We start from the raw sequence: 21,740 nt of genomic DNA on the forward strand, positions 1-21,740 counted from the left end.
CGGGAAGAATATCACTCATTAATTCATTTTCATAGAATGGTGGACAGATCTTTTTTTTAAAAAAATGGGATTTTTGGTCTAGTTTGAGATGTGAAAAATCCACCATCATATATACTAAACATAGGTAATAAACCAATACAGACAAGTACATAACTGAGCAATTCACAATGAAGACAGACTTTTAAGATGACCATCAATAATAAAATTTAAGAGCAAACCTGGTATGTTTAACAACTGTAAACATTATGTTATAGAGTGCTCTGGAGAATGATTCTTCAGAATACCAAAATAGTTAGCAATTCTGTTGACACATAAAGTTCCAATATTTAAAGAAAATAGTTCCAACAAACCTAAATAAATATTTTCAATATCAGGTGTTACCAAAAGTAACAAAACTCAGAGCTGACTTTGCTGATGACTACAGTTGCTTGTATCTGCACTGAGAACAGTTCAGAATTCTTAGAGAAACTTTTCATTTCAGTGATAGAATTAAAAAAAAATCCTCAAACTACTCAAGTGTAAATATTCCCACCCATGAACTCATAACATGCCTCAACCTCCCCATAAAAAAATTCCTGCATACCATTTGATCCATCCCCAGTCGCATTTTTCACAATTCCATTGACAGTTTGGGCCATATGTTGCAAAGGCCTCGTGGCTTTTGTAGCAGCTCCATTTCAGTTCCCTTCTGTCAGTTTAGCATAGCTGATAAATTCTCCATTAGTATCAGTTCAAGGGACTCTGCAGAATTAAACAGTCTCTGTGCTGTAGGAGTGTGGGAAATGTTGCCCCAGAATTTCAGTGATCTCCCCTCCCCATTGGAATGGAAAGGTTATATCAGGTTCACAAAACTCTCCATATTCTTTGAAGTTCATGAAGGAGGCAACCTCAATTTTGCCTTTAAAAAATAGAAACACTGAATGTCACCAAGCATGTATATCTACTTCAGTAAGAAGCAGAAAGTTGAAGTAGAAGTTGAAAGCAGCTCAACTCTTAGGGGAGCAAAAGATAAAGATTTTTCAAACTCATTTCATCAAGTAGGGCGGTTACTCCTTCTCTGGCTTTTAATTGCAGTAGCAAACCCATGGGCATCAATGGCCAAGCACTGTTTTATATGAGAATGTTTTTTAATTATCCAAGAAAAGTTACTATTTATGAGAAAACTCTTTTGCTCAGACACACAGTTTCAGTGGCCTATCATCTAGTTGAAAATTATAGAGGAAACTTGATATTACACTTTCATTTTTTTTCCTTCTTTTATCTTAAAAAATTTACCTCACCAACGCCCTAGGACTAGACTGAAATAAAAAGTGTTGTAAGGAAGTTCACACAGATGTGTCAACACCAATAGCTTTTAACAGAGCTGAAAGCAGTAAAGTGCACAGGCATGAGGAATCTCTTGCAAATTAACCGCATGAAGAAGGCCAGCCCAGAATACAAAGCCAACACTTCATTTTTTTGTAATGGAAAAGAGTGAGGAGGAGGCTCTTTCCAGCTATCTGGATGGCTGCAGTCTCTTTGCAATTCTGGGACTGGGTCCTGGGAATGAGCTGCAGCAAAGCTCTTGGAGCTGCTTTTTTACTGGAGTCAGCTGCTGCCCAGGACATTTGCTCCACTGTCATAAGGCTCCTTGAGGCTGTATCAATCCTGGTGTATGAGTGGCACCAGGAAATGTCAGAATTCGCCTGATTAATCTGCTAAATTGCAAGAATAGTCTCCAGTTCATTTTTGGCCCATAATTACTGTCCAAAACAATTCCTGAGCCCGGCTGGACCCTGGGATTGAGCAGAGACCTTTCCCTATAAGCAGCTTGAATGCGGCCATGCAGGTTTGGAGGTTGGGTGACTTTGACAGCAGCAACACGGCCTGTCCGGTGCCACTGGGCCTTAAGGCCAAGAGCTACCCCAAGAATGCTTAATGTACTTCTACAGGTGTAGCTTTAAAGGAAATTGTTCTTTCTGTTACTTGCAAAGTTTTCTGCTAAAGATTTCCACAGGGAATCCATCAAGAGCATCCTCCCTGCAAATTCCTTGAGTCCTTGCCAGACAATTTACAGAGCATCAGGTTCCCAGGCCTAGGAGAAAACAGAAAAATCAGTCAGCCAGAGACTTTGCTGCAAAGCTCTGCTAGAAGAAGAGTATGTTCATCTTCTCTGATAGATCCCCTAATCATAAACACAAGTAGTCTGAGTAGTTGGCTGTGTTTCAAGCAAGGCTTTTTATTTGCAGCCAGGACTGGGAGAGAATTTGCAATTGAATTAAAAAAAAATTGACTAGATGATCTGTTTGGGAAACATTTTACAGCATTTAATTTCCAACCATGTTAATGGATTAACAGACAGTTTTGCTCTGGCCAGTGAGATTGGACCCTTTCTGTACAACTCAAAAGGTTCCTCTGCTCTCTTGCTCTTACCATCATACTCCAAAGCCCCTTAGCCCTATCCTTATTACTGACAGTGGACATGTGAAAATTTTATCCCATGTTCCTTTAAGACCTGTATACACCAGAGGTTGTTCTGGTACCTGGACACTCAGGTGCTGCACAGAACAGCTTAGTCATTTCCTAAACTCTGTGGTTGATTATTCCATCACATCCCAGAGGAAACATCATATAAAATGCTGTGGGGTATAGCATTTGCTAAGATTGTAGAGAAAGTAATGGTGGGGATGGTTGTTTATTTTCCTGTTTTGTTTTTAGCACATTATTATAAACTATGAGGAAATCTTGGTCATTTGTCCCTGATGTACCCACATGCATGTAGTGGTCCAGGTGGATTCTATTTGCCTTGATATCTAGCTCACTAGATATCACAGAAATGCTGGCTGGGGATGAAATGCCACTAAGCACATATAACAGGTGTTTCCAAATTCACTACCAGTCAGCTCCAATTAAATATTCATTCTCCAAACACAGAATGCCTTTCTTTCACTGCTTAACACAAAAGGTCACAACCCATTTCTGTTTGAAATCTCAGAAGCCATGAGCTTCTGAGGTTAAAATCTGTTTCTGCATGATTTTTCTCAGATAGCTTTACTACCTTCACAATACTTGTACCGAGCATAAATTTTATTCACAACATTATAATAATTATATATTCTGGAAAAGAAAATGTCTCTCTCCATCAGAATCAATCTTGTCTCCTTCTATAATATTGGAAGGATCCAGAATGCATCTGTACTTGGTAATGGTGGAGCCTTGATTGAAATGCTGTTACTGATGCAGTTGGTTTAACTGTGAAGTATCATTAGTCTTTGTCAAAACAGATTTCAATGGCAACAAAATCATTAATTGTTTTTGCACCATATTGTTAATCATTTTAATCCTTAATTATATGGTGTACATTAACTGGGCAAAGCACAAACGCTGATAATTATCATGCACAGCTATTTTCACTATTTAGCTTTTGCAATTAAGAGTTTATGTAGGCTTTACATGGCACACAATAGTCTTACAAAAATAATATTATGATCAATCTGGGGGGCTGTAGTTTCTCCAATTTTTTGGCATTCAATTATGACCTAGCTATATATTTTCCCTTTAGATTTGTTGGCACGAAATTGATTTATCTAAATTATGAATTATCTGATACTAGATCACTATTGTAAAAAATGGGTTAAGTTGCTATTTCTCCTCTTTAACTCCTTCAAGTACTGCAGGCAGCAGTTCTGATGTTGTTCAAGTTCTGCATACCCTGTTTGAACATTTAAATTTGGTAAGATAAATCCTCTCCAGCATTTCACATATAATATGCAATGTGCTAAGTAGGTATTTAAAATCTCCTCAACTCACATGAAATGGTGACGCCACTCTTCCAGTTCACACTGTGAAAACAAACAGCCCCCAAGGATCTGTGTTTTAACCCCAACAGAAATCTGCAGACACAAAAAAAAACTGTTAGCCAACACCTTTGAAGACTAGTGACCAGGTCTGTCGTTTATACTGTGTTAATGAAGATACCACTATGTGACAAACACAGAGAAGATTGGCAGGAAAAAATCACAGTTGCCATGAATCTTTTGCTTAATTAAAGGACTCCACATTAGGCATTCTCAGTAATCAAAATTTAGAAATACAAAATATGTTGACTCTAAAGAATGAAACCATTCTACTGGAGAAAAGCTATTTATGAGTGAGATAAAAAAAAAAACTATGTAGAAAAGCCGGTAGCTCAAACCATCCTACAGTCTTTAGACTACAGAAACTAAGTTTAGTTTATCATTTTCAGACTACTTAAAAATATGTTTTAGACATGTTACCCTTCTCATATAATAGCTGTTTTCAGCCTGACTTAGGTAATCAAAAGGGATTAAGAAGCCAAATTTTTTTAAAATGCTTTGTATAACAAAATGTAAATTAAAATTCAGAGAATTAGCAGTGTTATCGTAACATTTACCTGAGACATTAGCACCAGAGGTAATTTCTGATACTTTTGCCAAATTATGATTTCAGATGCATTGCTTAAAATATAATATCTTTATATGAAATTTTGGTAAGTGTTTGCATCACAATAATTTCAGAATGTAATCTGATGATTAATATACAGCCATCTTAATACAAATGTGCGTTTTTGGGCCATTGCACTGGAATGAGTCAGTTCTTTTGAATTATTTACAACTGCAAAGCTGCCAAAATAGGTTTAATTTTCAACTACACAATATTGGTTGAAAATTAAATTCCATAAAACATATACAACTCCATATGAATTAGCACATAAAATAAAAACCACAAATTATTTTAAATGCATTTACCTGTTTCAAAGTTGTAAGATGACAAAAAAGCTCCATTTCAACATTTTCTTTGGCACATGAGCTATACATAACACTGGATTAAACTATTTGAGCACATCTTTATTTTTCAGCATGTTTTAACCTCATTGAAACAAAAAACTGTTCGCAGAAGACTGTTACTCCACTGTTAAGTCCACATTGGTCACAGAGCATGGACTCTGCTCTGTGACTGTACCTAGACACAGCACTATGATGATGAACAGGACACAGGTTTCTTTTCAGCAGCTCTTGCATCTGTTCCCCTCTCAGAAGTGCCTCCTTTGACCCAGGTCCCCATACAATTTCCATCTGAAGCACTGCTGTAATGACAGCTTTAGTGTAAAAGGCAAAGTTAGGCAAGGAACAAACCTTAATGTAGTGTAGCATCCCTAAGGAGAAAAACGATCCATTAGCTTAGCTCCAATATTTTATAGTGCATACAGACATCATTGTTAGCAGCCATAATCATCTCCATCAATAATGATTCATTCAAGATTGGCATCGTCATCCAAAAAACATATTAGAAATATATTTAAAAAATATTCCTGACACTAGTGGGAATGGATTCAGCACACATTTTATCCTTTTATCACATGATTTTGCACACCTATTTCCTGTATACTTGCCATTTTTTTGCTGTTTAAAGCCTGATTCAGTCTCATTGAACTATATTTCCCTTGAGACAACTCTGTGCAGTTTGGTGGAATCACAGCAACAGTTAATCACTTTTGCAGCCTCATGGCATTTGGAGCTTTCTTGAGTTCTATGAACTGCTTTACCTCAAAATATTATTATGTCTTACCAAATTTAACAATTAAAAAGTCTCTATACATTCAGTGACAATAGGGTCATTCTCATTTTCCACTCTTTCTTGAATTACTTTATTTAAATCTAAATTAATGCCTAAAATGATCTTCCTATACTGCTGCTCACCTCTATAAGATTTAAGAGTCTTCTCCTTAGCAGAAAAATTAAATATTTGTATAATTCTGTAAAATAAAAACCTGTAATGTGTATGTTTTACTGAAGCATATTGAGTAAATGCAGACTGTGATAGAAAGGAAGAGAAAAATGCTGCCAAGAGCATTTAAGCCACAGTGTCCTGATGTTAATAACATACCTTTGGAATTAGCTGCTTTACTAAGTGTATAAGCACACATCAATTAATCTATACATCTATATTTCTTTTTTTCTTTATAGAAAGCAGAGATTGCTGTTGCGCCTCTGACCATCACTTTGGTACGAGAAGAGGTCATTGATTTTTCTAAGCCTTTTATGAGTTTGGGGATATCCATTATGATCAAAAAGCCCCAGAAATCTAAACCAGGAGTGTTTTCCTTCTTGGACCCTTTGGCGTATGAGATCTGGATGTGCATAGTCTTTGCCTACATTGGTGTCAGTGTGGTCCTGTTCCTAGTTAGCAGGTTTAGTCCATATGAATGGCACACAGAAGAACCAGAGGATGGGAAAGAAGGACCCAGTGACCAGCCTCCCAATGAGTTTGGCATATTCAACAGCCTCTGGTTTTCCCTGGGTGCCTTTATGCAACAAGGATGTGATATTTCCCCAAGGTTTGTGTCAAATCTTTTTACATTTGCATTTTATCTTCAACACTGAAGCATAAAGTCTTCTTTCATTAATTTTCCTGGCAGTGTTTTGAAGTTCATTCTTCAACCTTTTTCCTTTTTTTTTTCTTTTTCTTTTTTAATAGCCATGATAAGAGCAACAGTTAAACTGCTTTGAATTTCAGTCATTACTATTATTTTACCAATGTCAATGTGCATAAACCCCAAACTGCTCTCAGAAACAGCAGGTTCACACAGGGAAAATTCCACTGGGTTGACTTCTGAAGAACTGTGTTGTTGCTAGATTAGTTCCATTGTGTTAAAACCATGGAATACACACAGTTGTACTGAATATGTGCCTTGCATCAAGGAATGTCCCACTTCTGTTTCAAGTTCTACAGTGCTGCTTCACAAATATTGCTGTCTGTGAGAGACAATATTTGACTGTCTGTTTCTGAGAAACTACACCGTGTTGCTTGGGTGTGCCTTACAGAGCACATGCCTCAGATCTACTACCTCTTTGGTCCTATAATACATGATTTGTCCTATAATATATGATCATCTAGTACATGATTAGTCTAATGCATGCAGTCCTGAATTTCTCAACATTTTATGAAGTTCTGGAACTTTAGTGGGCAGTAACTAAAACTTTTTAATTAAATATTATGACCCAATCTTTCAAACTTAAAGGCTTCGTTTTAGCCATTTGCAGTGAAATTATGAGTGTTCAGCATTGGCCTAATCTTTCTATTATTGAAGTTAGCAATAAAACTGGTACTGATTAAGAGTGGATGTGCCTTGCTCCTCAACAACCTTCTCATCAAATTGCAGGTATTGAAAAAGAAAATACAATTTTTTACTTAACAGAAATGTCTCTTCTATCACAAAATTCTTGCTTCTTAAAAAAGAAAAATGTGGATGTTCAATGAATGACTGCAGTAGCTTGTGGAATTTTTGAGAGGTTTGGGTGACAGGAACATGTTAATCCTAGAGCCAACATAATCCATATGCAAAGCCTTTTGCATTTTTTTTAAAGAGGAAACCAAGAAAGCTACTGATTTTCAGCTACCATGCTTTACTTTTGTCTCCAAAAAGAGATTACCTACCCAGTATCTTTAGACACATTTTTCCTATTTTTAAGCCTGAAATAATGGAACACTGACATTACTATTCAAGAGGACTGTTCAAGTTTAAAACTTCTGTGTATGTGTGATACACAATGGTATAGTGGACAACAGTGTAGACATTAAGTTTCTAGAGTAGAAGCATCTATTAATATTTAAAATGCAAATTATCTCCCTCACACTGATTGTTGCTTAATGACAAATATTCAGCAATAATGGTGCCTTCACTCTCTCTCTCTCACTCTTTATGGATCAAGAGACAGGAAAATGTGCATTATCTTATTCATGTTTAGATCCCTCTCAGGTCGCATTGTCGGAGGTGTCTGGTGGTTCTTCACGCTCATCATTATTTCATCCTACACTGCTAACCTCGCTGCTTTCTTGACTGTTGAGCGAATGGTCTCACCCATAGAGAGTGCAGAAGACCTTGCCAAACAAACTGAAATTGCTTACGGGACACTGGACTCAGGGTCAACCAAAGAGTTCTTCAGAGTAAGTTGGCGCGTCCATTAGAGCAGCTATCCTTCCCAACCACTCTTATAAGATGCTTGGAAATGTGAAATAATGTGACTTTGCAATTCTATGCAGTATAGTTTTGTAATTCCTGAAATACTTCAGCTACATTTTTACCCCCAAAAGACCATTTGTTGGAGTTTTCAGTTTTTTTAATCTGTGGAAAGCTTATTGATCCTGTCAAAAAAAAAAAAAAAAAAAAAAAAAAAAAAAAAAAAAAAAAAAAAAAAAAAAAGAGATGCAAAAGAGATGCCCTGGGGGATACTGAAGCAAGTGATAATTAAAGCAGCATTGCACTATTGATTCATCTGAAGCTACAATACTGATGTGCAGCATTGAAAGCCTGTGATGGTAAAGTGGAGTCTTGCAGGTTTTGTTTCTGCTTATGGATTTGGCTGCGTGCATTTTGCTTTAGGGACTTGGGTGGTGGGCAGGAAATGCATTTTTTTAATTTGCTGACTTTCAGATGGATAATAAAGAGAAAATTTAACTCGAGGGGATGTGGTTGGAGCATTAGGAAATAGCCTAAATAGCCATTCATATGCCTGTGCTGTCTCTATTGATGACTTCATTGTCATTTGCTTTCCTGGATTAGTGTGGTTGGTATGTAATCCTCATCATTTGCCAGCTGGAAAGCAGGGAGCTTGGACATCACAGGCAGTACATAATAAACAGTCCTTCCTGTTTTATTTCATGTCTCCAGCAGATTAAAGTTAAACTCAGCTGACCAAAGTGAGTTTAGTGTTTAAACACTGCTCTGAATAAATGCTATGAGCCAGTAACCCTTCCTTGAAAATTAGCTCATTATTTAGCTGAAATGTGGAGATTAAGGGATTTTTATAAGTCAGGAAGATGCAAAGAAAACTTTTTCTAATTGCCTAATTGAAAGGAGTTCTATGTTAGGTACTCACATGCACCTTCACTGTTTTCAATTTGGCCAAACTGAACTCAGTAAACCATTAACAAATTTTTCAATGTCATTTGAAAACTATAGACAACATCCATTCAAAGACAGTGTCTCAAGTGAAATAACTTTTTTATTGCAACAAATATCCCCATAGAAGAACTTGCAAATCTGTTCTATTAGCTGGGGAAAGATGATTTATAAGATATAGATTTCACTTAAACACAGTGACTGGACCTTCACGTCATGAAACTGATCAAGGAGTTCAGTTTAAGCCAGTTTTCTAGATTTCTTCTGTAGACACTGGAGAAATAAAAACAGCCCTGTGCATCCTGTGTGAGATATGTGTGTTATGATGAAATAAAGCACACATTAAAGTATCTGCCTCTTGAACTCTAGAAGGTTTCAGCTGAATGGTACCTCATTTTTAATGGATACTGTCCACTAAAAGGTTTCTTACTACACCTGTCTTACGATTTTTTTAATGAGTGCAGTCCCTTCTACTGATTATTTATATTCACCTATGTTTCACCTATAAACACATTTTTATTTCTTTTTGTGGAAAGTTAAATATTTTCTTCTTGGAACTCCAGTTTCAGTCCATCATAAGTTGAGGTAATGAGCACAATATATGGGTACAAATAGTTCTTTCTACTAGAATGAAGCTGTGATGATACTTAAAACCATGATGCTGATGGTCAGGCAGATTTATGTAACTTTGTATTTATTAACTTGTTGCATTTTCAAGAGTATCTAGTGCTTGCAAATTTGTTAGGTGATGGAATGCAAAAATCAATTCCCAAAGAAATAGTAGAGAATGAAGGACTGGAATTGTTTTCTTAAGAGTTTCAAACTACTTGTACAAGACATTGTATTAAGTAATGAGATCAGATATTTTGATGTAGAAACAATATTGGTCAGAAAAAATTCACGGTTCTTTTAAATTATCCAGTAAACACAGAAATTCAATATTTTATGCAAGTTCTCACTTTAAAGAGACGATGCTACAATGGAGTAAAAATGTCTAAGACGACAGCCCTTCTTTCACTTCAATCTTAAAGGGTTAAGAGAAAAAAGAAGGAAAATCAATGTTGCTCTTTTTATTTTTTCTTTTCTTTCAAAATACAGAGGTAAACTTTAAAATTAACTACCAATACTAAATACTATTGCATATGCAAAATGTGACGCTTAATGAAGATTTAAACTATGTTGATCACTTTCTTTAAAATGGTGCAGTTGAAGCTCTACTTTCAAATGATTTCTAATCACTCTCACAATATAGTGATTCTTAATGATACTTTATATGCTATTTCTAAAAATATTTTTCATAAAACAGGGAGAAAGATAAAATATCGACAGACAATATTTACACAAAAGCTGTTTTCATAATATATAAATTAAGACTTAGCCTGAAATAATAGTACAAGAAGATTTGTGTGCCAAGTCGAACATTTTGTGGGTTTAGAAGCAATTAATTTTTGGTATTAGAATCATGTGTAACTTTTCTGTCAGTGGTGATTATCTGGCTGAAGATGAGCCTTCAGGACATTTTCTCATCATTTTGTCATTTCTGATCAAAATGTCAGAAACTCTGAACACCTCTTCAGCCAGTTTTAAATCTGGATTGAAAGCAGAAAAGGGAAAATAATTTTAAAGCAAACATAAAGAAAAAGAGGAACTTTGATACTGTTAGCTGTTATATACTCCTATTTTCTGATTTACATGCAGTGAGAGTTGTATTTTCCAGGCAGACTGCTCAAGTGGGAAAGTAGTTAGTTTTAGCAGTTCTACTCAGAAAAGCCCAAAATGAAAATTATCCCAGCTTGGCTGACTGCAGGGAAAGCTGCAATGTTTCCTCATATGATAATAAAAAATAATTGTTAGTTCACCCTTCAATTTTCTGAGTTGACATGTAGTTCACCCTTCAACTCTGAGTTGACATGTAGAAATTGAATGCAGACAAATGAAAGTTTGGGAGAAGAAAATGTTAGAGAGCAGATACCTTGCTAGACTTTCCATATTTTTCTATTTTCATAGGCAAAGGAGACTAGATTCAAAAAGAAAAAAAAATTAAATGCAGCCTTTTTCAATTATGTAGGATAGTGTTTCCTGCTACTAATCAAGCTGTTTTATTTGCTGCATAAAGTTATAAATGAAAGTGACCTATTATATGGTTACTTTATAAAGAAATAGATCTAGTGGATGTTGAGAGAAATGTTTGGAAGTGAAGGCAGACAAAGGCAAGAAAATACTCTTGAAATTATGACTGATTTATTACTACTCTCTTCCATTTTTTTCTTTCTGTAAATTTAAATCCATGTAATTACATCAGTGTAAAGCAAAAAGAATGCATTGGTGGCTTTGTTTATATTCTGCTCCCAGCCACTATTATGTAAATGTAAAATAGCTGTGACTAGAGTGGAAAGAAAAGGTGACAAATCAGGATGTGATTATGGACATGCACAGCTGTTGTTGATTCAGATGTTATTATATTTGACAGAAAGATAAAATTATGCATACAAACAAACTAAAAAAGGAAAGCATAATTTATGATGTTCTGCTATATTCTGCTATTTTTATTGAACAGTTTTAGTTAAATGCCCCTTGTTTTCAGGATAGGCTTAGGTCCCTAACAAATTATTTTCTAAGTAATAGTACAGTCATTCAGTAATTGGTAAAAAGAAGTGCTTCAGGGAAATTACTCTCACATATAAAAAAGGCTCAGTTCTAGGCTTCTTAAAGCCATTTTTAATTTATATAATACTAAGATTATAGGATCTGGTATTTGTTTAAATAATCTAAGGCCCTTTGTTTTGGGGCTTTAGAATAATGAATATTTTCCTGGGGTGCTCAGCACCGTGTAGGAACAGGCTCATAGACCAAATCTTGCTTAGCTAGAAACTCCTCTTGACTCAAATAAAAGCTGACTTGAGCATTAGGTTAAAAAGTCCTTTTTGCAGCATACATAGGGGAAGACAAGTGCCATCTGTTATTATAAAAATAGTGTGTAGTGTTCAGCTGACACACTGCTGGTTTGCATGTATGTATTCCTATTGCTGGAGGAAGCAAAGGAGTTGTTGAGTGAATCTAATGAGCATGGGAAACTTCTCAGCCTGACAGCATTTCATTCCTCTCTTTTAGTGAAAAATTTTATTTGCTTTAATTTTTTATGAAGTAGTTTTATTTTTGCTTAAGTATTTACCTGTAGTTACTCCATGCATTCTTGGACAGAAAAATTTCCAACTAATGCACTTTAAGCCATGAATTCTTATTCATTCTTTGAGAAAGTACATTTCTTACTCAGTTATTGGCAGGATCGGAATATTTAAAATAAATCCACTGATATTGCAGTTCTAAAATCACACATAATTCTTTAAGAAAGATGCTTATAGCATTTTACTTCCTTTAATATTTGCTCCAACTTGCTGTTTCCATCTTTTACTGTGAACCATGTTTTCAAATATTGTATAGCATTTCTGAATATAAATCAGGTCAGTTCTGGACTCTGAATCATGAAAGCAGAAATCTTACTTAAGCTATTGTGGTTCTGATGGTAGAAGAAGTGGGTGTTAGAGAAATGCTTTAAGATTCAGCTGTGTATTTATGGGGAGATTATTTTACTGTTTCTCTTAAGAGTTCAGGCTTATTGTGGACATCTGATTCATATATCATTCCTTAAAACACATTGACTGTGTGAACTTCCTCTATCTAACAGTAAATTCAGTTTTGCAGGTTTCTTTTTTGACTGCTAGAGGGTAGCCAAACTCAAAAATATTATTTGCTACTATAGTATTGATACTTTTATTTCTTGTCTCTTTTAAAATAATGGAATTCAAATAAAACCCTTCTCCAAGATTTTCCCAACCTCAAATGTCTGAAAAGTTAAAGTATGATTGATTTTATTTGAGCAGTGCCATTCTGAAATGTTGCAACATTCTTTTGTTCTAACTTGTTTTTGATTTTCTCCAGAGATCAAAAATAGCAGTGTATGAAAAGATGTGGACCTACATGAAATCAGCTGAGCCATCAGTGTTCACTAGGACTACTGCAGAGGGAGTAGCTCGTGTCCGCAAATCCAAGGGCAAGTTTGCCTTCCTGCTGGAGTCCACCATGAATGAATACATTGAGCAACGAAAGCCATGTGACACCATGAAAGTGGGAGGAAATCTGGATTCGAAAGGCTATGGCGTAGCCACACCGAAGGGTTCTCCATTAAGGTGGGTGGAATAGTATAACAATATAAAATGTGTTGTTATAGTATTCCACCTTCCCTGATGTCCCTGATATAGCTCTTTTTGTTTTGTGTGTGAACATGGTATGTTATTTTTCTTTTCTTCCATTTCATTTTTTTTTTGATCAACAAAGGTAACCATTTCTAATTGCAGTATGGATTGAGCAGCTATAGTTGGCATATGTTTCAAGGCCATATAAAAACCAAACTGGTTGAACACTAGCTACTTGAAGTCAGCCTCAATAGAATTAACACCAGTTATTCTATTTCATCAGCTTTTTTCATGGAATTCAACCCTTTATAGCAATATTATGTTTACATTATCTACATCAGTATCTGCATCAATAATATGCCTACATTTTATGTTTTGTTTATTGATCTTGGCTACTAATTTCTGAGTAAGAAGCTGCTTGTAGCATCTTTTTTCAAATGTCAGTGCTTGGAGGTAATTAGTCCTTCATTAAAGCAACTTCATTAAAGTACTTTTTTACTAAAGCACCTTCTTATTTAGAAAAAATGTTTGTGTTTCTAGCATTATGCATTTCAGTACTGCCTTCAAACTCACCAGTATTTTCTTTTTCATGGTATCAGATGAATTCAGTAAAGTAGGAGAGTTTTTGATTCACAGGCGAAACACCATTTGCATTTCATTTAAATTGTCAGGGGACACAAGTCAAGGTACCAGTTTTGTGTCAAAATTGGCGGTACTTGCCATTCTGTTTCTTTAATGTTTAACGCAAACAAAACTTGCATTTTCCAGTGTAGATTTGCCAATTTTCTTCAAAACAAAAGAGCAACTAGCAGTTGAAGGGAGCCTGACAGTAATGAGGTGCACATGAGTGGGGGAAAAGGAATGCTCTGCAGCGTGCTCAGCACCTCATTTCTCACATTTGTGCTCATGATAAGGGATTACAATGTGAAACAAAGGGGAGGAAGTAGGTGTAAGGGAAGAGTCGCAAGTGCAGGTGAAGCCATATGTCTGTGGATGAAGTAACTAAGGACCTATTTGTTTACGTCTCTGACTGCAGAGGAGACATCATTACCGCTATGCAGATAACTAGACTCACTCATAACTCATCAGTTTAACCTGCACACAATGCCACAAGCATCAGTAGCTGTAACTGTATTACAGGGATGGTGAAATGAATATCATTAGAATCATTTCCATCCATGGCAAAATGTGCAGGGGAAAATCAGGCCAGTTATCTCAGTTACTGGATATGAATTTTTGTCCTTAACATTCAGTACCTCTCAGAATTAAAAATTGCCACTTTCACTGCTGAATAAAGTAGTAAGAGAACATTAAGGAGGTGAGAGAGGGAAAATGATAATAAAAATGTTAATTCTATAGAAAAATATGTCCAGAACTCATAGAGTAGTTAGAAAGCAGTGCTAATAAGATAGGCTGCTCTATATTTTCAGAACACCGGGTTTTTATTTTATATTTCTGATAAATTAATATCTCATTTTCAGTGTTTCAGACAACCTAAGAGTGGTAGGCAGCACTGCAGTTTAGGGTAGTAAGGAAATGCCCATTGCTGACAGTCAAAGCTGCCCATTAATGAGTCAAAGCTAGGGGATACATTTTAGGAGTACTTTGGCTGCTGTCATATATGTCCTAGCAGTGGGCTCTTTGCTTTAAGTGTGCTTTATAGTGTTCTTTAATCCCTTCCCCTTCCTTCTGCAGCGCGTTCAATACCAACAAGAGACAGCCTGTTATAATGAGCACTGATAGCCTGTGGAAGTTGATTTGTGTCAAATTTGGGCTTATTTCAGGTTTGTTCAGTTAGCTAGACAAAAATACATCGGAGTAATGGGGATGAGACATAAGTCTAGCTAGAAGTAAGAGGGCCTAGTAAGACTAATAAGAGCAGAGAGGAAGAGCACAACCACGATTGTAAGGATCCAGTGTGAAGTCGTGGTTCCATCCCAGCTAAAGACCAAGCTCCCAGACAGTTCAGTCAGGCCATAGTTTCGTCTAACTGGGGGTCAGAAGCTATGATTAGGGTGAGGTGATCAAAAACATGTCATTTTTCTCATGCTACTTTCAAACACGTTTCAAAAAGCAGAACAGGGGAAATCCGACTGGACTTGAAAATTGGACCAAATCTTCTTTCAAGCTGTCTTGACTGGCTGTCCATGTCCATGCCTTTCCTGAGCCTTTCTTTCACATGTGCTAAGCTGCTTGTTCTCCTGCTGCACCCCATTCCCTCTCCAGCCCCAGCAACAAATCATCAGTGCTGCTTACCTACTAAAAACATTAAGCAACACACTTAATGTTCTGGATAAAAATAAAGAACAAGCAATACCTCATATTTGTACCACCTCTTTCATGTATATCTATGGAGAGTAGCACTTGCAGAAGAGGGGAAATGCTTCCTCCCCCTATGATTTTGAACAGAAAAGAGTCAGCTGTAAATTTTATCTGCATGTTTCAGTATTTTTTTAAATTTTAAAGATTTAGAATATGCTGCTTTTGCTATTTTGGCTGCATCCCACATGGTAGTGTTTCTATCACTGATCAGATGACTTATGTAACTGCTGTCTGCACAGATAATTGCAAATATTGAACATGCAGCTTGAAATCCATGAAGGGCAGGCTAGCTGAGCTCATTACATAAATTAGCCAAAAGACATAATTTGCTACAGGAATTGTAAATTCTGTTTTATTTAATAATCCTAATTTCCTAGTTGAGTTATATGTAGACCACAAATTACTTGATGTACTTCACAAATAATTGCAAGTAGTATATAAAATTTAAACATTCAAATGCTATCTTTGGTTTGTTCAGGACTAGGGAAAAAAACATTTTTTCCAAATGAATTATTCATATCAAATTAATCACTGAACTGTTTGAACACCTATTTCATTAGAAGTATTTTAGTCTTAATCCTCCTACTTACAATTATATAAATCAGGAGTTTTTTCCCTGAAAATATAGTAGCATCTAAATAAAATTGATGTGAGTCTATGGAGAACCAGACCATATATTTTCACACATCTAACTGACAGAAAGTGGTTCTTCCTGTAGTATAGGATTAGGGATGGTACCCTGCCATCACATCACCAGGCTCATGTTCATTACAGAGCACATACCCATCACTTGGTTCATGCAGATGAAATCCACCTGTCAGAGAGATCCAAGGACTGGTCTCCCTGTTGCTCATGACTGTACACATGAGCAGGATAGTGGATTTTAAGTCAAAACTTTTCCTTGTTGGGTTTCATGCTACACTCCTGCAGTGTTCAACCAGTACCTATTGGCTAATTGGAATTATTTATTCTCAGTGCTGGTGCAGTATTACAATTAATGCATATCACTGAATGGAGGAGAATGGGAAATGCCTGATGTGTGTTTCTTTTATGCCCAATGGGCAGTACCACATCACATATCATGTGTGTCTCCTTCCTTCCATCCTTTTCAGTGATATTCATTTCTATATGATGTTGTAAAAGACTGAAGTGTTTGAGAAGGAATGTGGGATTGAGGGCAAAGGCTCTCATCACAGCAAAGATTGAGTTTCTCTCATGGCATTACGCAGCTGTTCTTACTGTTTCTCCTGCTACAACGGTAGGTATCCTTCCAAAGTCACTGTATAGTACCCAGTGTGAATTAATGAGTTTTTTCCTTCAAAGGTGGTGCTTTCAAAGGTGGTTAAGAGAGTGCTGCTTGTCTGCTTAGCAAGACCCGCCTTTGTTAAAGTGTTGTCATTAGAAGATGTTCTTGTGGCCAGACTTCTGGCCATTGTGGATCATCCCTGGGTCGTCTGCCTTGCCAGTTGCAGTAACTGTGTTTCCAGAGGGCAACACCTGGAGATCTTGTAGTACTCAAGTCCTGTGCCTTGCATGCCTCTGCTTTTCTGTTTTAGATATGTAGGCATCATAAATAAGTTTGAATAGTGAAGAACATGATAGAGTTCTCCACCCTAAGAGGTAATGAAAAAGGAATTAAGGGCAATATTTCCTCAAAGGTACACACTAAAAGGTTTTTCAGCTTTTTGTACCTTGAAGCTGTTTTATGTAAAGGGGAATGAGAGGCTGGGCTAAAAAATGAGGAGTTGTCATTTCTTCTCTTACTGTTTCAACTAAGGACATTTGTCCTGTCCTGTAGACAAAAGTATGCAGCATGGATGAGTGAAACCTGCAAGGTCATAAGTGTTTGGTGAGACACTTTGAGCCCAGGCAGATGAGAATGGCAGGATTAGATTTAGACAAATAATAGGAAAACTTTGACTAGATGCATCAATGTGTTTTAGAGATTGGTGATATTTGTTCAACAACCTAATGAAATCCAGAGCTCTAGTAAGTTCCTGCTATTGGAATTACAGTTATTGTTTATATATATATGAACCTGGGATTCTATATTCCATTATTCAAGTCTCTATTTTTTTATGTAGTAAAGGATTAACTTAGTTTGACTTTAGGAAGAATTCTTTATGTTCTGGAGTGGAAGGCAAAAAGGTCCACCTGGTGATATCTGCTGGTGTGACATCTTGTGACATGAACTGACTCTTTACGCTTTATCCGTTCTTTACCATGTTTAACAAGCTGTGCAGTGTGGGTGGTGCATCAGGGATGCTAGTGTTGCACATGTAACTTTGCCATCATTCTAGGAACTTTTGTGGAGAGAAATCTGTAATGCAAGTGAAGCTAGAGATTTTAGTTTCCATCCCGTGCAAGGGAGGAGCACCCTGCAGAATGCTTTGGGTGCAAAAGGCATCCAAACAGTGCCGTGTCAACAGTGTATGGATTCTCCTGTTTTATACAATGTAATGTGCAGTACTTGAAAGAGATTGATCCTAGAAGTGAGAGATCTGTGGTGAAAGGACGTTTTTCTTCAAGAAAAATGAATCTGTGGGAATAAGATAAAGATCTGTTATGAGGGGAGTCTTTGTGTGCATGGGCTCTGTAATCTACCATCTTGATCTCAGTGACTTCATCTTCTTGTTTTTATGAGGTGAATATCTAAAACTACCATTCTTTCATTGCTTCATTTCAATGTGGCACTACAGCTGGCAATGTTACCTTTGCTTTTCACAGATATATCTAGTATGGTTGATTAGAAATCTAGTGTTGGAAGAAAACTTATTTTAGTAATGCATGCTCATTCATAAAAAAATTTGTCAGACCTTACATAGGATGGAATATTCCCCCCACCCCTTTTTTTTTTTTTTTTTTTTTTGGTAAGTGATACTTCCTTTTCTTTTTTTTTCATTGACCTGAAAATAGCATTATGATAGTATAGTTTCTTCCAGTGGGACTATTTAATTTTTTATCAAATATTGTCCTCAATATTTTTGGAGACCAGACTATAAGGAGCTTATTGTGGAAGGAATTCCCAGCTCATCACTCACTGCCAAAGATGTTTATTGTGAACTTAATATATTATTCTGAGATATGCACCAGTTCTCATTTTACCCTGGATAACTGACCCTGTAGGTCAGTGAGCTGGTAATTCACACCCGGCTCTGTAGGAAAACCATCAGAGTCATTATGTAGTAGTCAACTGTAAGGACAGGTAAAAACGTTTCCCCCCAAACTTCTTGCATGGTCTGGTTTCTTATGCTTTCTATAAGATTGGATTTGTGTGTACAAAAGGTTAGGTATGATATTCACAGACTTCCTTTGAGTAAGAGAAGAACTAGGAAAAATGTTTGAGCTGACCTCCCAATTTTTTTACACTGTCAACATTTGTTTACTACAGAGGACTTCTTCCACTGTTGTTTTTCAATGGTTTTGTACTGCAGAAATCCATAGACTTCAGAAAAACAGACTTTTCCCATCAGTGAAGCTTCCTTGTACAAACTGTGTTGTATCATAAAGGAAGCATTTCCCTAGACCACTCTTCAGTGTACCCTATATTGTTCAGTTTTCAAAGGTCTTTATAGATTTTTTTTTAATTTTTAACCAATATTGTTGATATAACTATTCTATCTTGGTGTTTCTGTGCATCTGGGCTGCATTCTTCACTCAATGGCATGTTCCTGTTTCTAGAAAGGTACAAAAATAGGTAAAAGTAGTGTGTGGTTGGGTCATCCTGATAACACCAGCAGCCTGTGTGCCTCTGAGCATGTTCTGGCACTCCAGAGAGAAGAATGGATATTTTGCTAGTTAGCTGTCTTCTGGTTGGCAACACTGGCACATAAAGGACTCCCCAGATCATTCTGAAGACGAGCAACTGTCACAGTGAGGAGAGACGCAGAGGAAGCAGGTTTGATTTTTTTTACATTTCCCTTTCCCTGCCGGAATGCCTGGTCTTGCCCTTAATCAGTGTTATTCACAGTCGTTTCAGCAAAGCACCGTAGGACCTCAAAACTGATGTTATTTATATACGATGTAGAGAAGATATAGAAAGAACTGGTGAATAATTGATGTTTGACAATTAAAATGAGTGATGTGAAAATACTGAGTTTGACCTCTACACTTCTGAAGCAAGGGCCACTGGAGAAAGCAAAAACCCCTCCATAGTTATGGGGTAGTCTGTTGATACTTGAAAGAACAGGATATTAGTCAGCCTAGAAGGATTTTCCAAGGTCATTTCTTTCTGTGATACAAAATTATATGAAAACTAGAATGTGATCTGTAGCATTTTATACATATATAAATATTATCCTGTTTGATGGTTTAGATCATACTGTATGACTTTGCATAATATTTTTCCCTTCACTGTAGGCATAACAAGGCTTGAATTACCACATCATTACCATTCAGTGTCAAAGCTTATAGCTGAGATATTTCTCAAGCAAGTCAGATCCTTCAGAGCTTGTTGGGTTTTTTATCAACTGAAAATAACACTTACTAGGTAAAAAGGCAGAGAATGGGCCACCGCTTAGGAAGAAATATAAAAGTCAGGGGTCAAAATAAGATCAGTGAAGAGAGCCTGACAATGAATGTTAGCAAGTTGTTCTTTCAGCTGAGCCTGGGAGGCATACTTAATTTTAGTTACCTGGGTTATTTCTGTCTAAAAACAGAGTATCTATTTAAAAAGTAAATATAAAGCCTTGGGAATAGAGATTTGAGTCCCACCTTGCTCTGTTCCCCAGTGATGCTTGTTGGATTAATCTCATAATTTTCAATCAAGATAAGGGTCTTCCCTGTGCAAAAATAGTGCAGTAAAAAAAAAGGAAAATTTGATGACTAATAAGATTCCCTGCAAGACGTACAAGCAAATGTATTGAGGCAAAATTTTCTACTTGAAAGAGTTTTGCCCATTCTTGCAATTTTTACTTATAGAGGAAGGAAATTGTAATAATTCTCATTTAAGTCAGCAAATGGCAGTGCTATTGAGATAATTTCTGATACTTGTCTCTTTGAAAGAAAACAACTCATTAATGTCCTTGCTGAATTTTCTGTGACCTGAGGGAGAATAAAATCACTCTATCTTTCAAGTACTTCAAAGAGCCATCTCTGACCTGCCTTGCCTCACAGAGCCTGTTTCTTCATTGCCACTAGCAGGAAGTTTTCGCTCTCAGGGATGATTCATAATTGAACAAAGCTGTCTGTGGTTTGGAGGAGAAATCAAAAGTCACAGGAATTTGTTCTGCTGCCATTTCTGTTTTCCTACACTACAAATGACAGTAGAAGCAACTGATGGAAGACAAAGCTCTTCCAAGAAGCTTAGCTCCCATCTTGGTCACACTGTCAGGTTCTGGTGCCTCTCTGCTAGTATCATCCTGCTCCTTACTCAAGGGAAGTCTTGGGATTTTAGTGACAAAAGTTGTGAAATGAAGTGTTTCTGAGCAGGAGTGAAAGAACAGAGCATGGAAACAGCAGTAAAACTATTTCCTAGAAAGGTTGGTTTTGTTTGTTTGGTTGGTTTTTTTCCTAAAAATTTCAGTGGCAATAGGTATATTTAAATTAGCAGTATAATCAGTGTAAAAGATGAAGCTACCATTCTGTATCTTATGCTTTAGTATTTGCTTAAAAGCACAATGAGGCTTTTTTAAAAAAAATATTTTTACAAGCTATTTATACAAGAGATTTCTCATTCTGATATTAAGTGATTACTAAAAATTTCTTTACTGTCTTACAGAAGCATTGGGCCAATATGAGATAGTAAGCACCAGGAAAAGTTCAACAACATGTTTGTTTTCTACAATCAGAAAGAAATCAAGGCAGCAAAAAGATCAGAGTTCTTTTCTTGCTTGTCTGCTTCAGAATGATTTGAATGCAAACAGGATAGGAGCTTCACAATAACAAATCTATCCAAATGAAATTTGTCAGACTGCTGAATTCTCTGACAGGTAAAGACGGGCTTATAGTCAAGTATAACCAATGAACTTACCTCAGACTATCAGCAAAGGCCGTAATGTCTCAAAAATACTGATACCATTGCTGTGCACACATCTTACTGATTTTCTGGACTTTTACAAACCTTTGATAAACATTAATCCCCACTGTATGCCAGTGGGATACAAAAGGTTATGGTTTCCAGTCTATAGATCCCTTGAGAAATAAATGCTTCCTCTTGGCACTTCAGAAATAATTTTCTCCTGCCCTTTTCCCTGCCATTTTCCCAATCCCTTGTAAAGCATCTCAGCAGAGGGCAAGATGCAGCCCTTTATATTTTAACAATGCTGCTCATTATGATTTTTCTCTTTTCTTTTTATTACAACTCTCTGGCTGTTTAGGTGTCA

The 21,740-nt window shown here is 36.5% G+C and overlaps 1 protein-coding gene across 4 annotated transcripts in view; it reads left to right on the forward strand.

The window, feature by feature from the left end:
- Window positions 1-21,740, forward strand: part of GRIA4 (glutamate ionotropic receptor AMPA type subunit 4) — a 211,437-nt gene that overhangs the window by 156,320 nt on the left and 33,377 nt on the right. For all 4 annotated transcript variants that reach the window (XM_053969887.1, XM_053969883.1, XM_053969884.1 and 1 more), the window contains exons 11-13: window positions 5,967-6,337; window positions 7,749-7,947; window positions 12,842-13,089. In XM_053969887.1, the coding sequence (XP_053825862.1) occupies window positions 5,967-6,337; window positions 7,749-7,947; window positions 12,842-13,089 (818 nt within the window). The remainder of the gene's footprint in view (window positions 1-5,966; window positions 6,338-7,748; window positions 7,948-12,841; window positions 13,090-21,740) is intronic.

The sequence above is a fragment of the Vidua macroura genome, chromosome 2 (genome assembly GCF_024509145.1).
Source record: "Vidua macroura isolate BioBank_ID:100142 chromosome 2, ASM2450914v1, whole genome shotgun sequence".
Taxonomy (NCBI): Eukaryota; Metazoa; Chordata; class Aves; order Passeriformes; family Viduidae; genus Vidua; species Vidua macroura.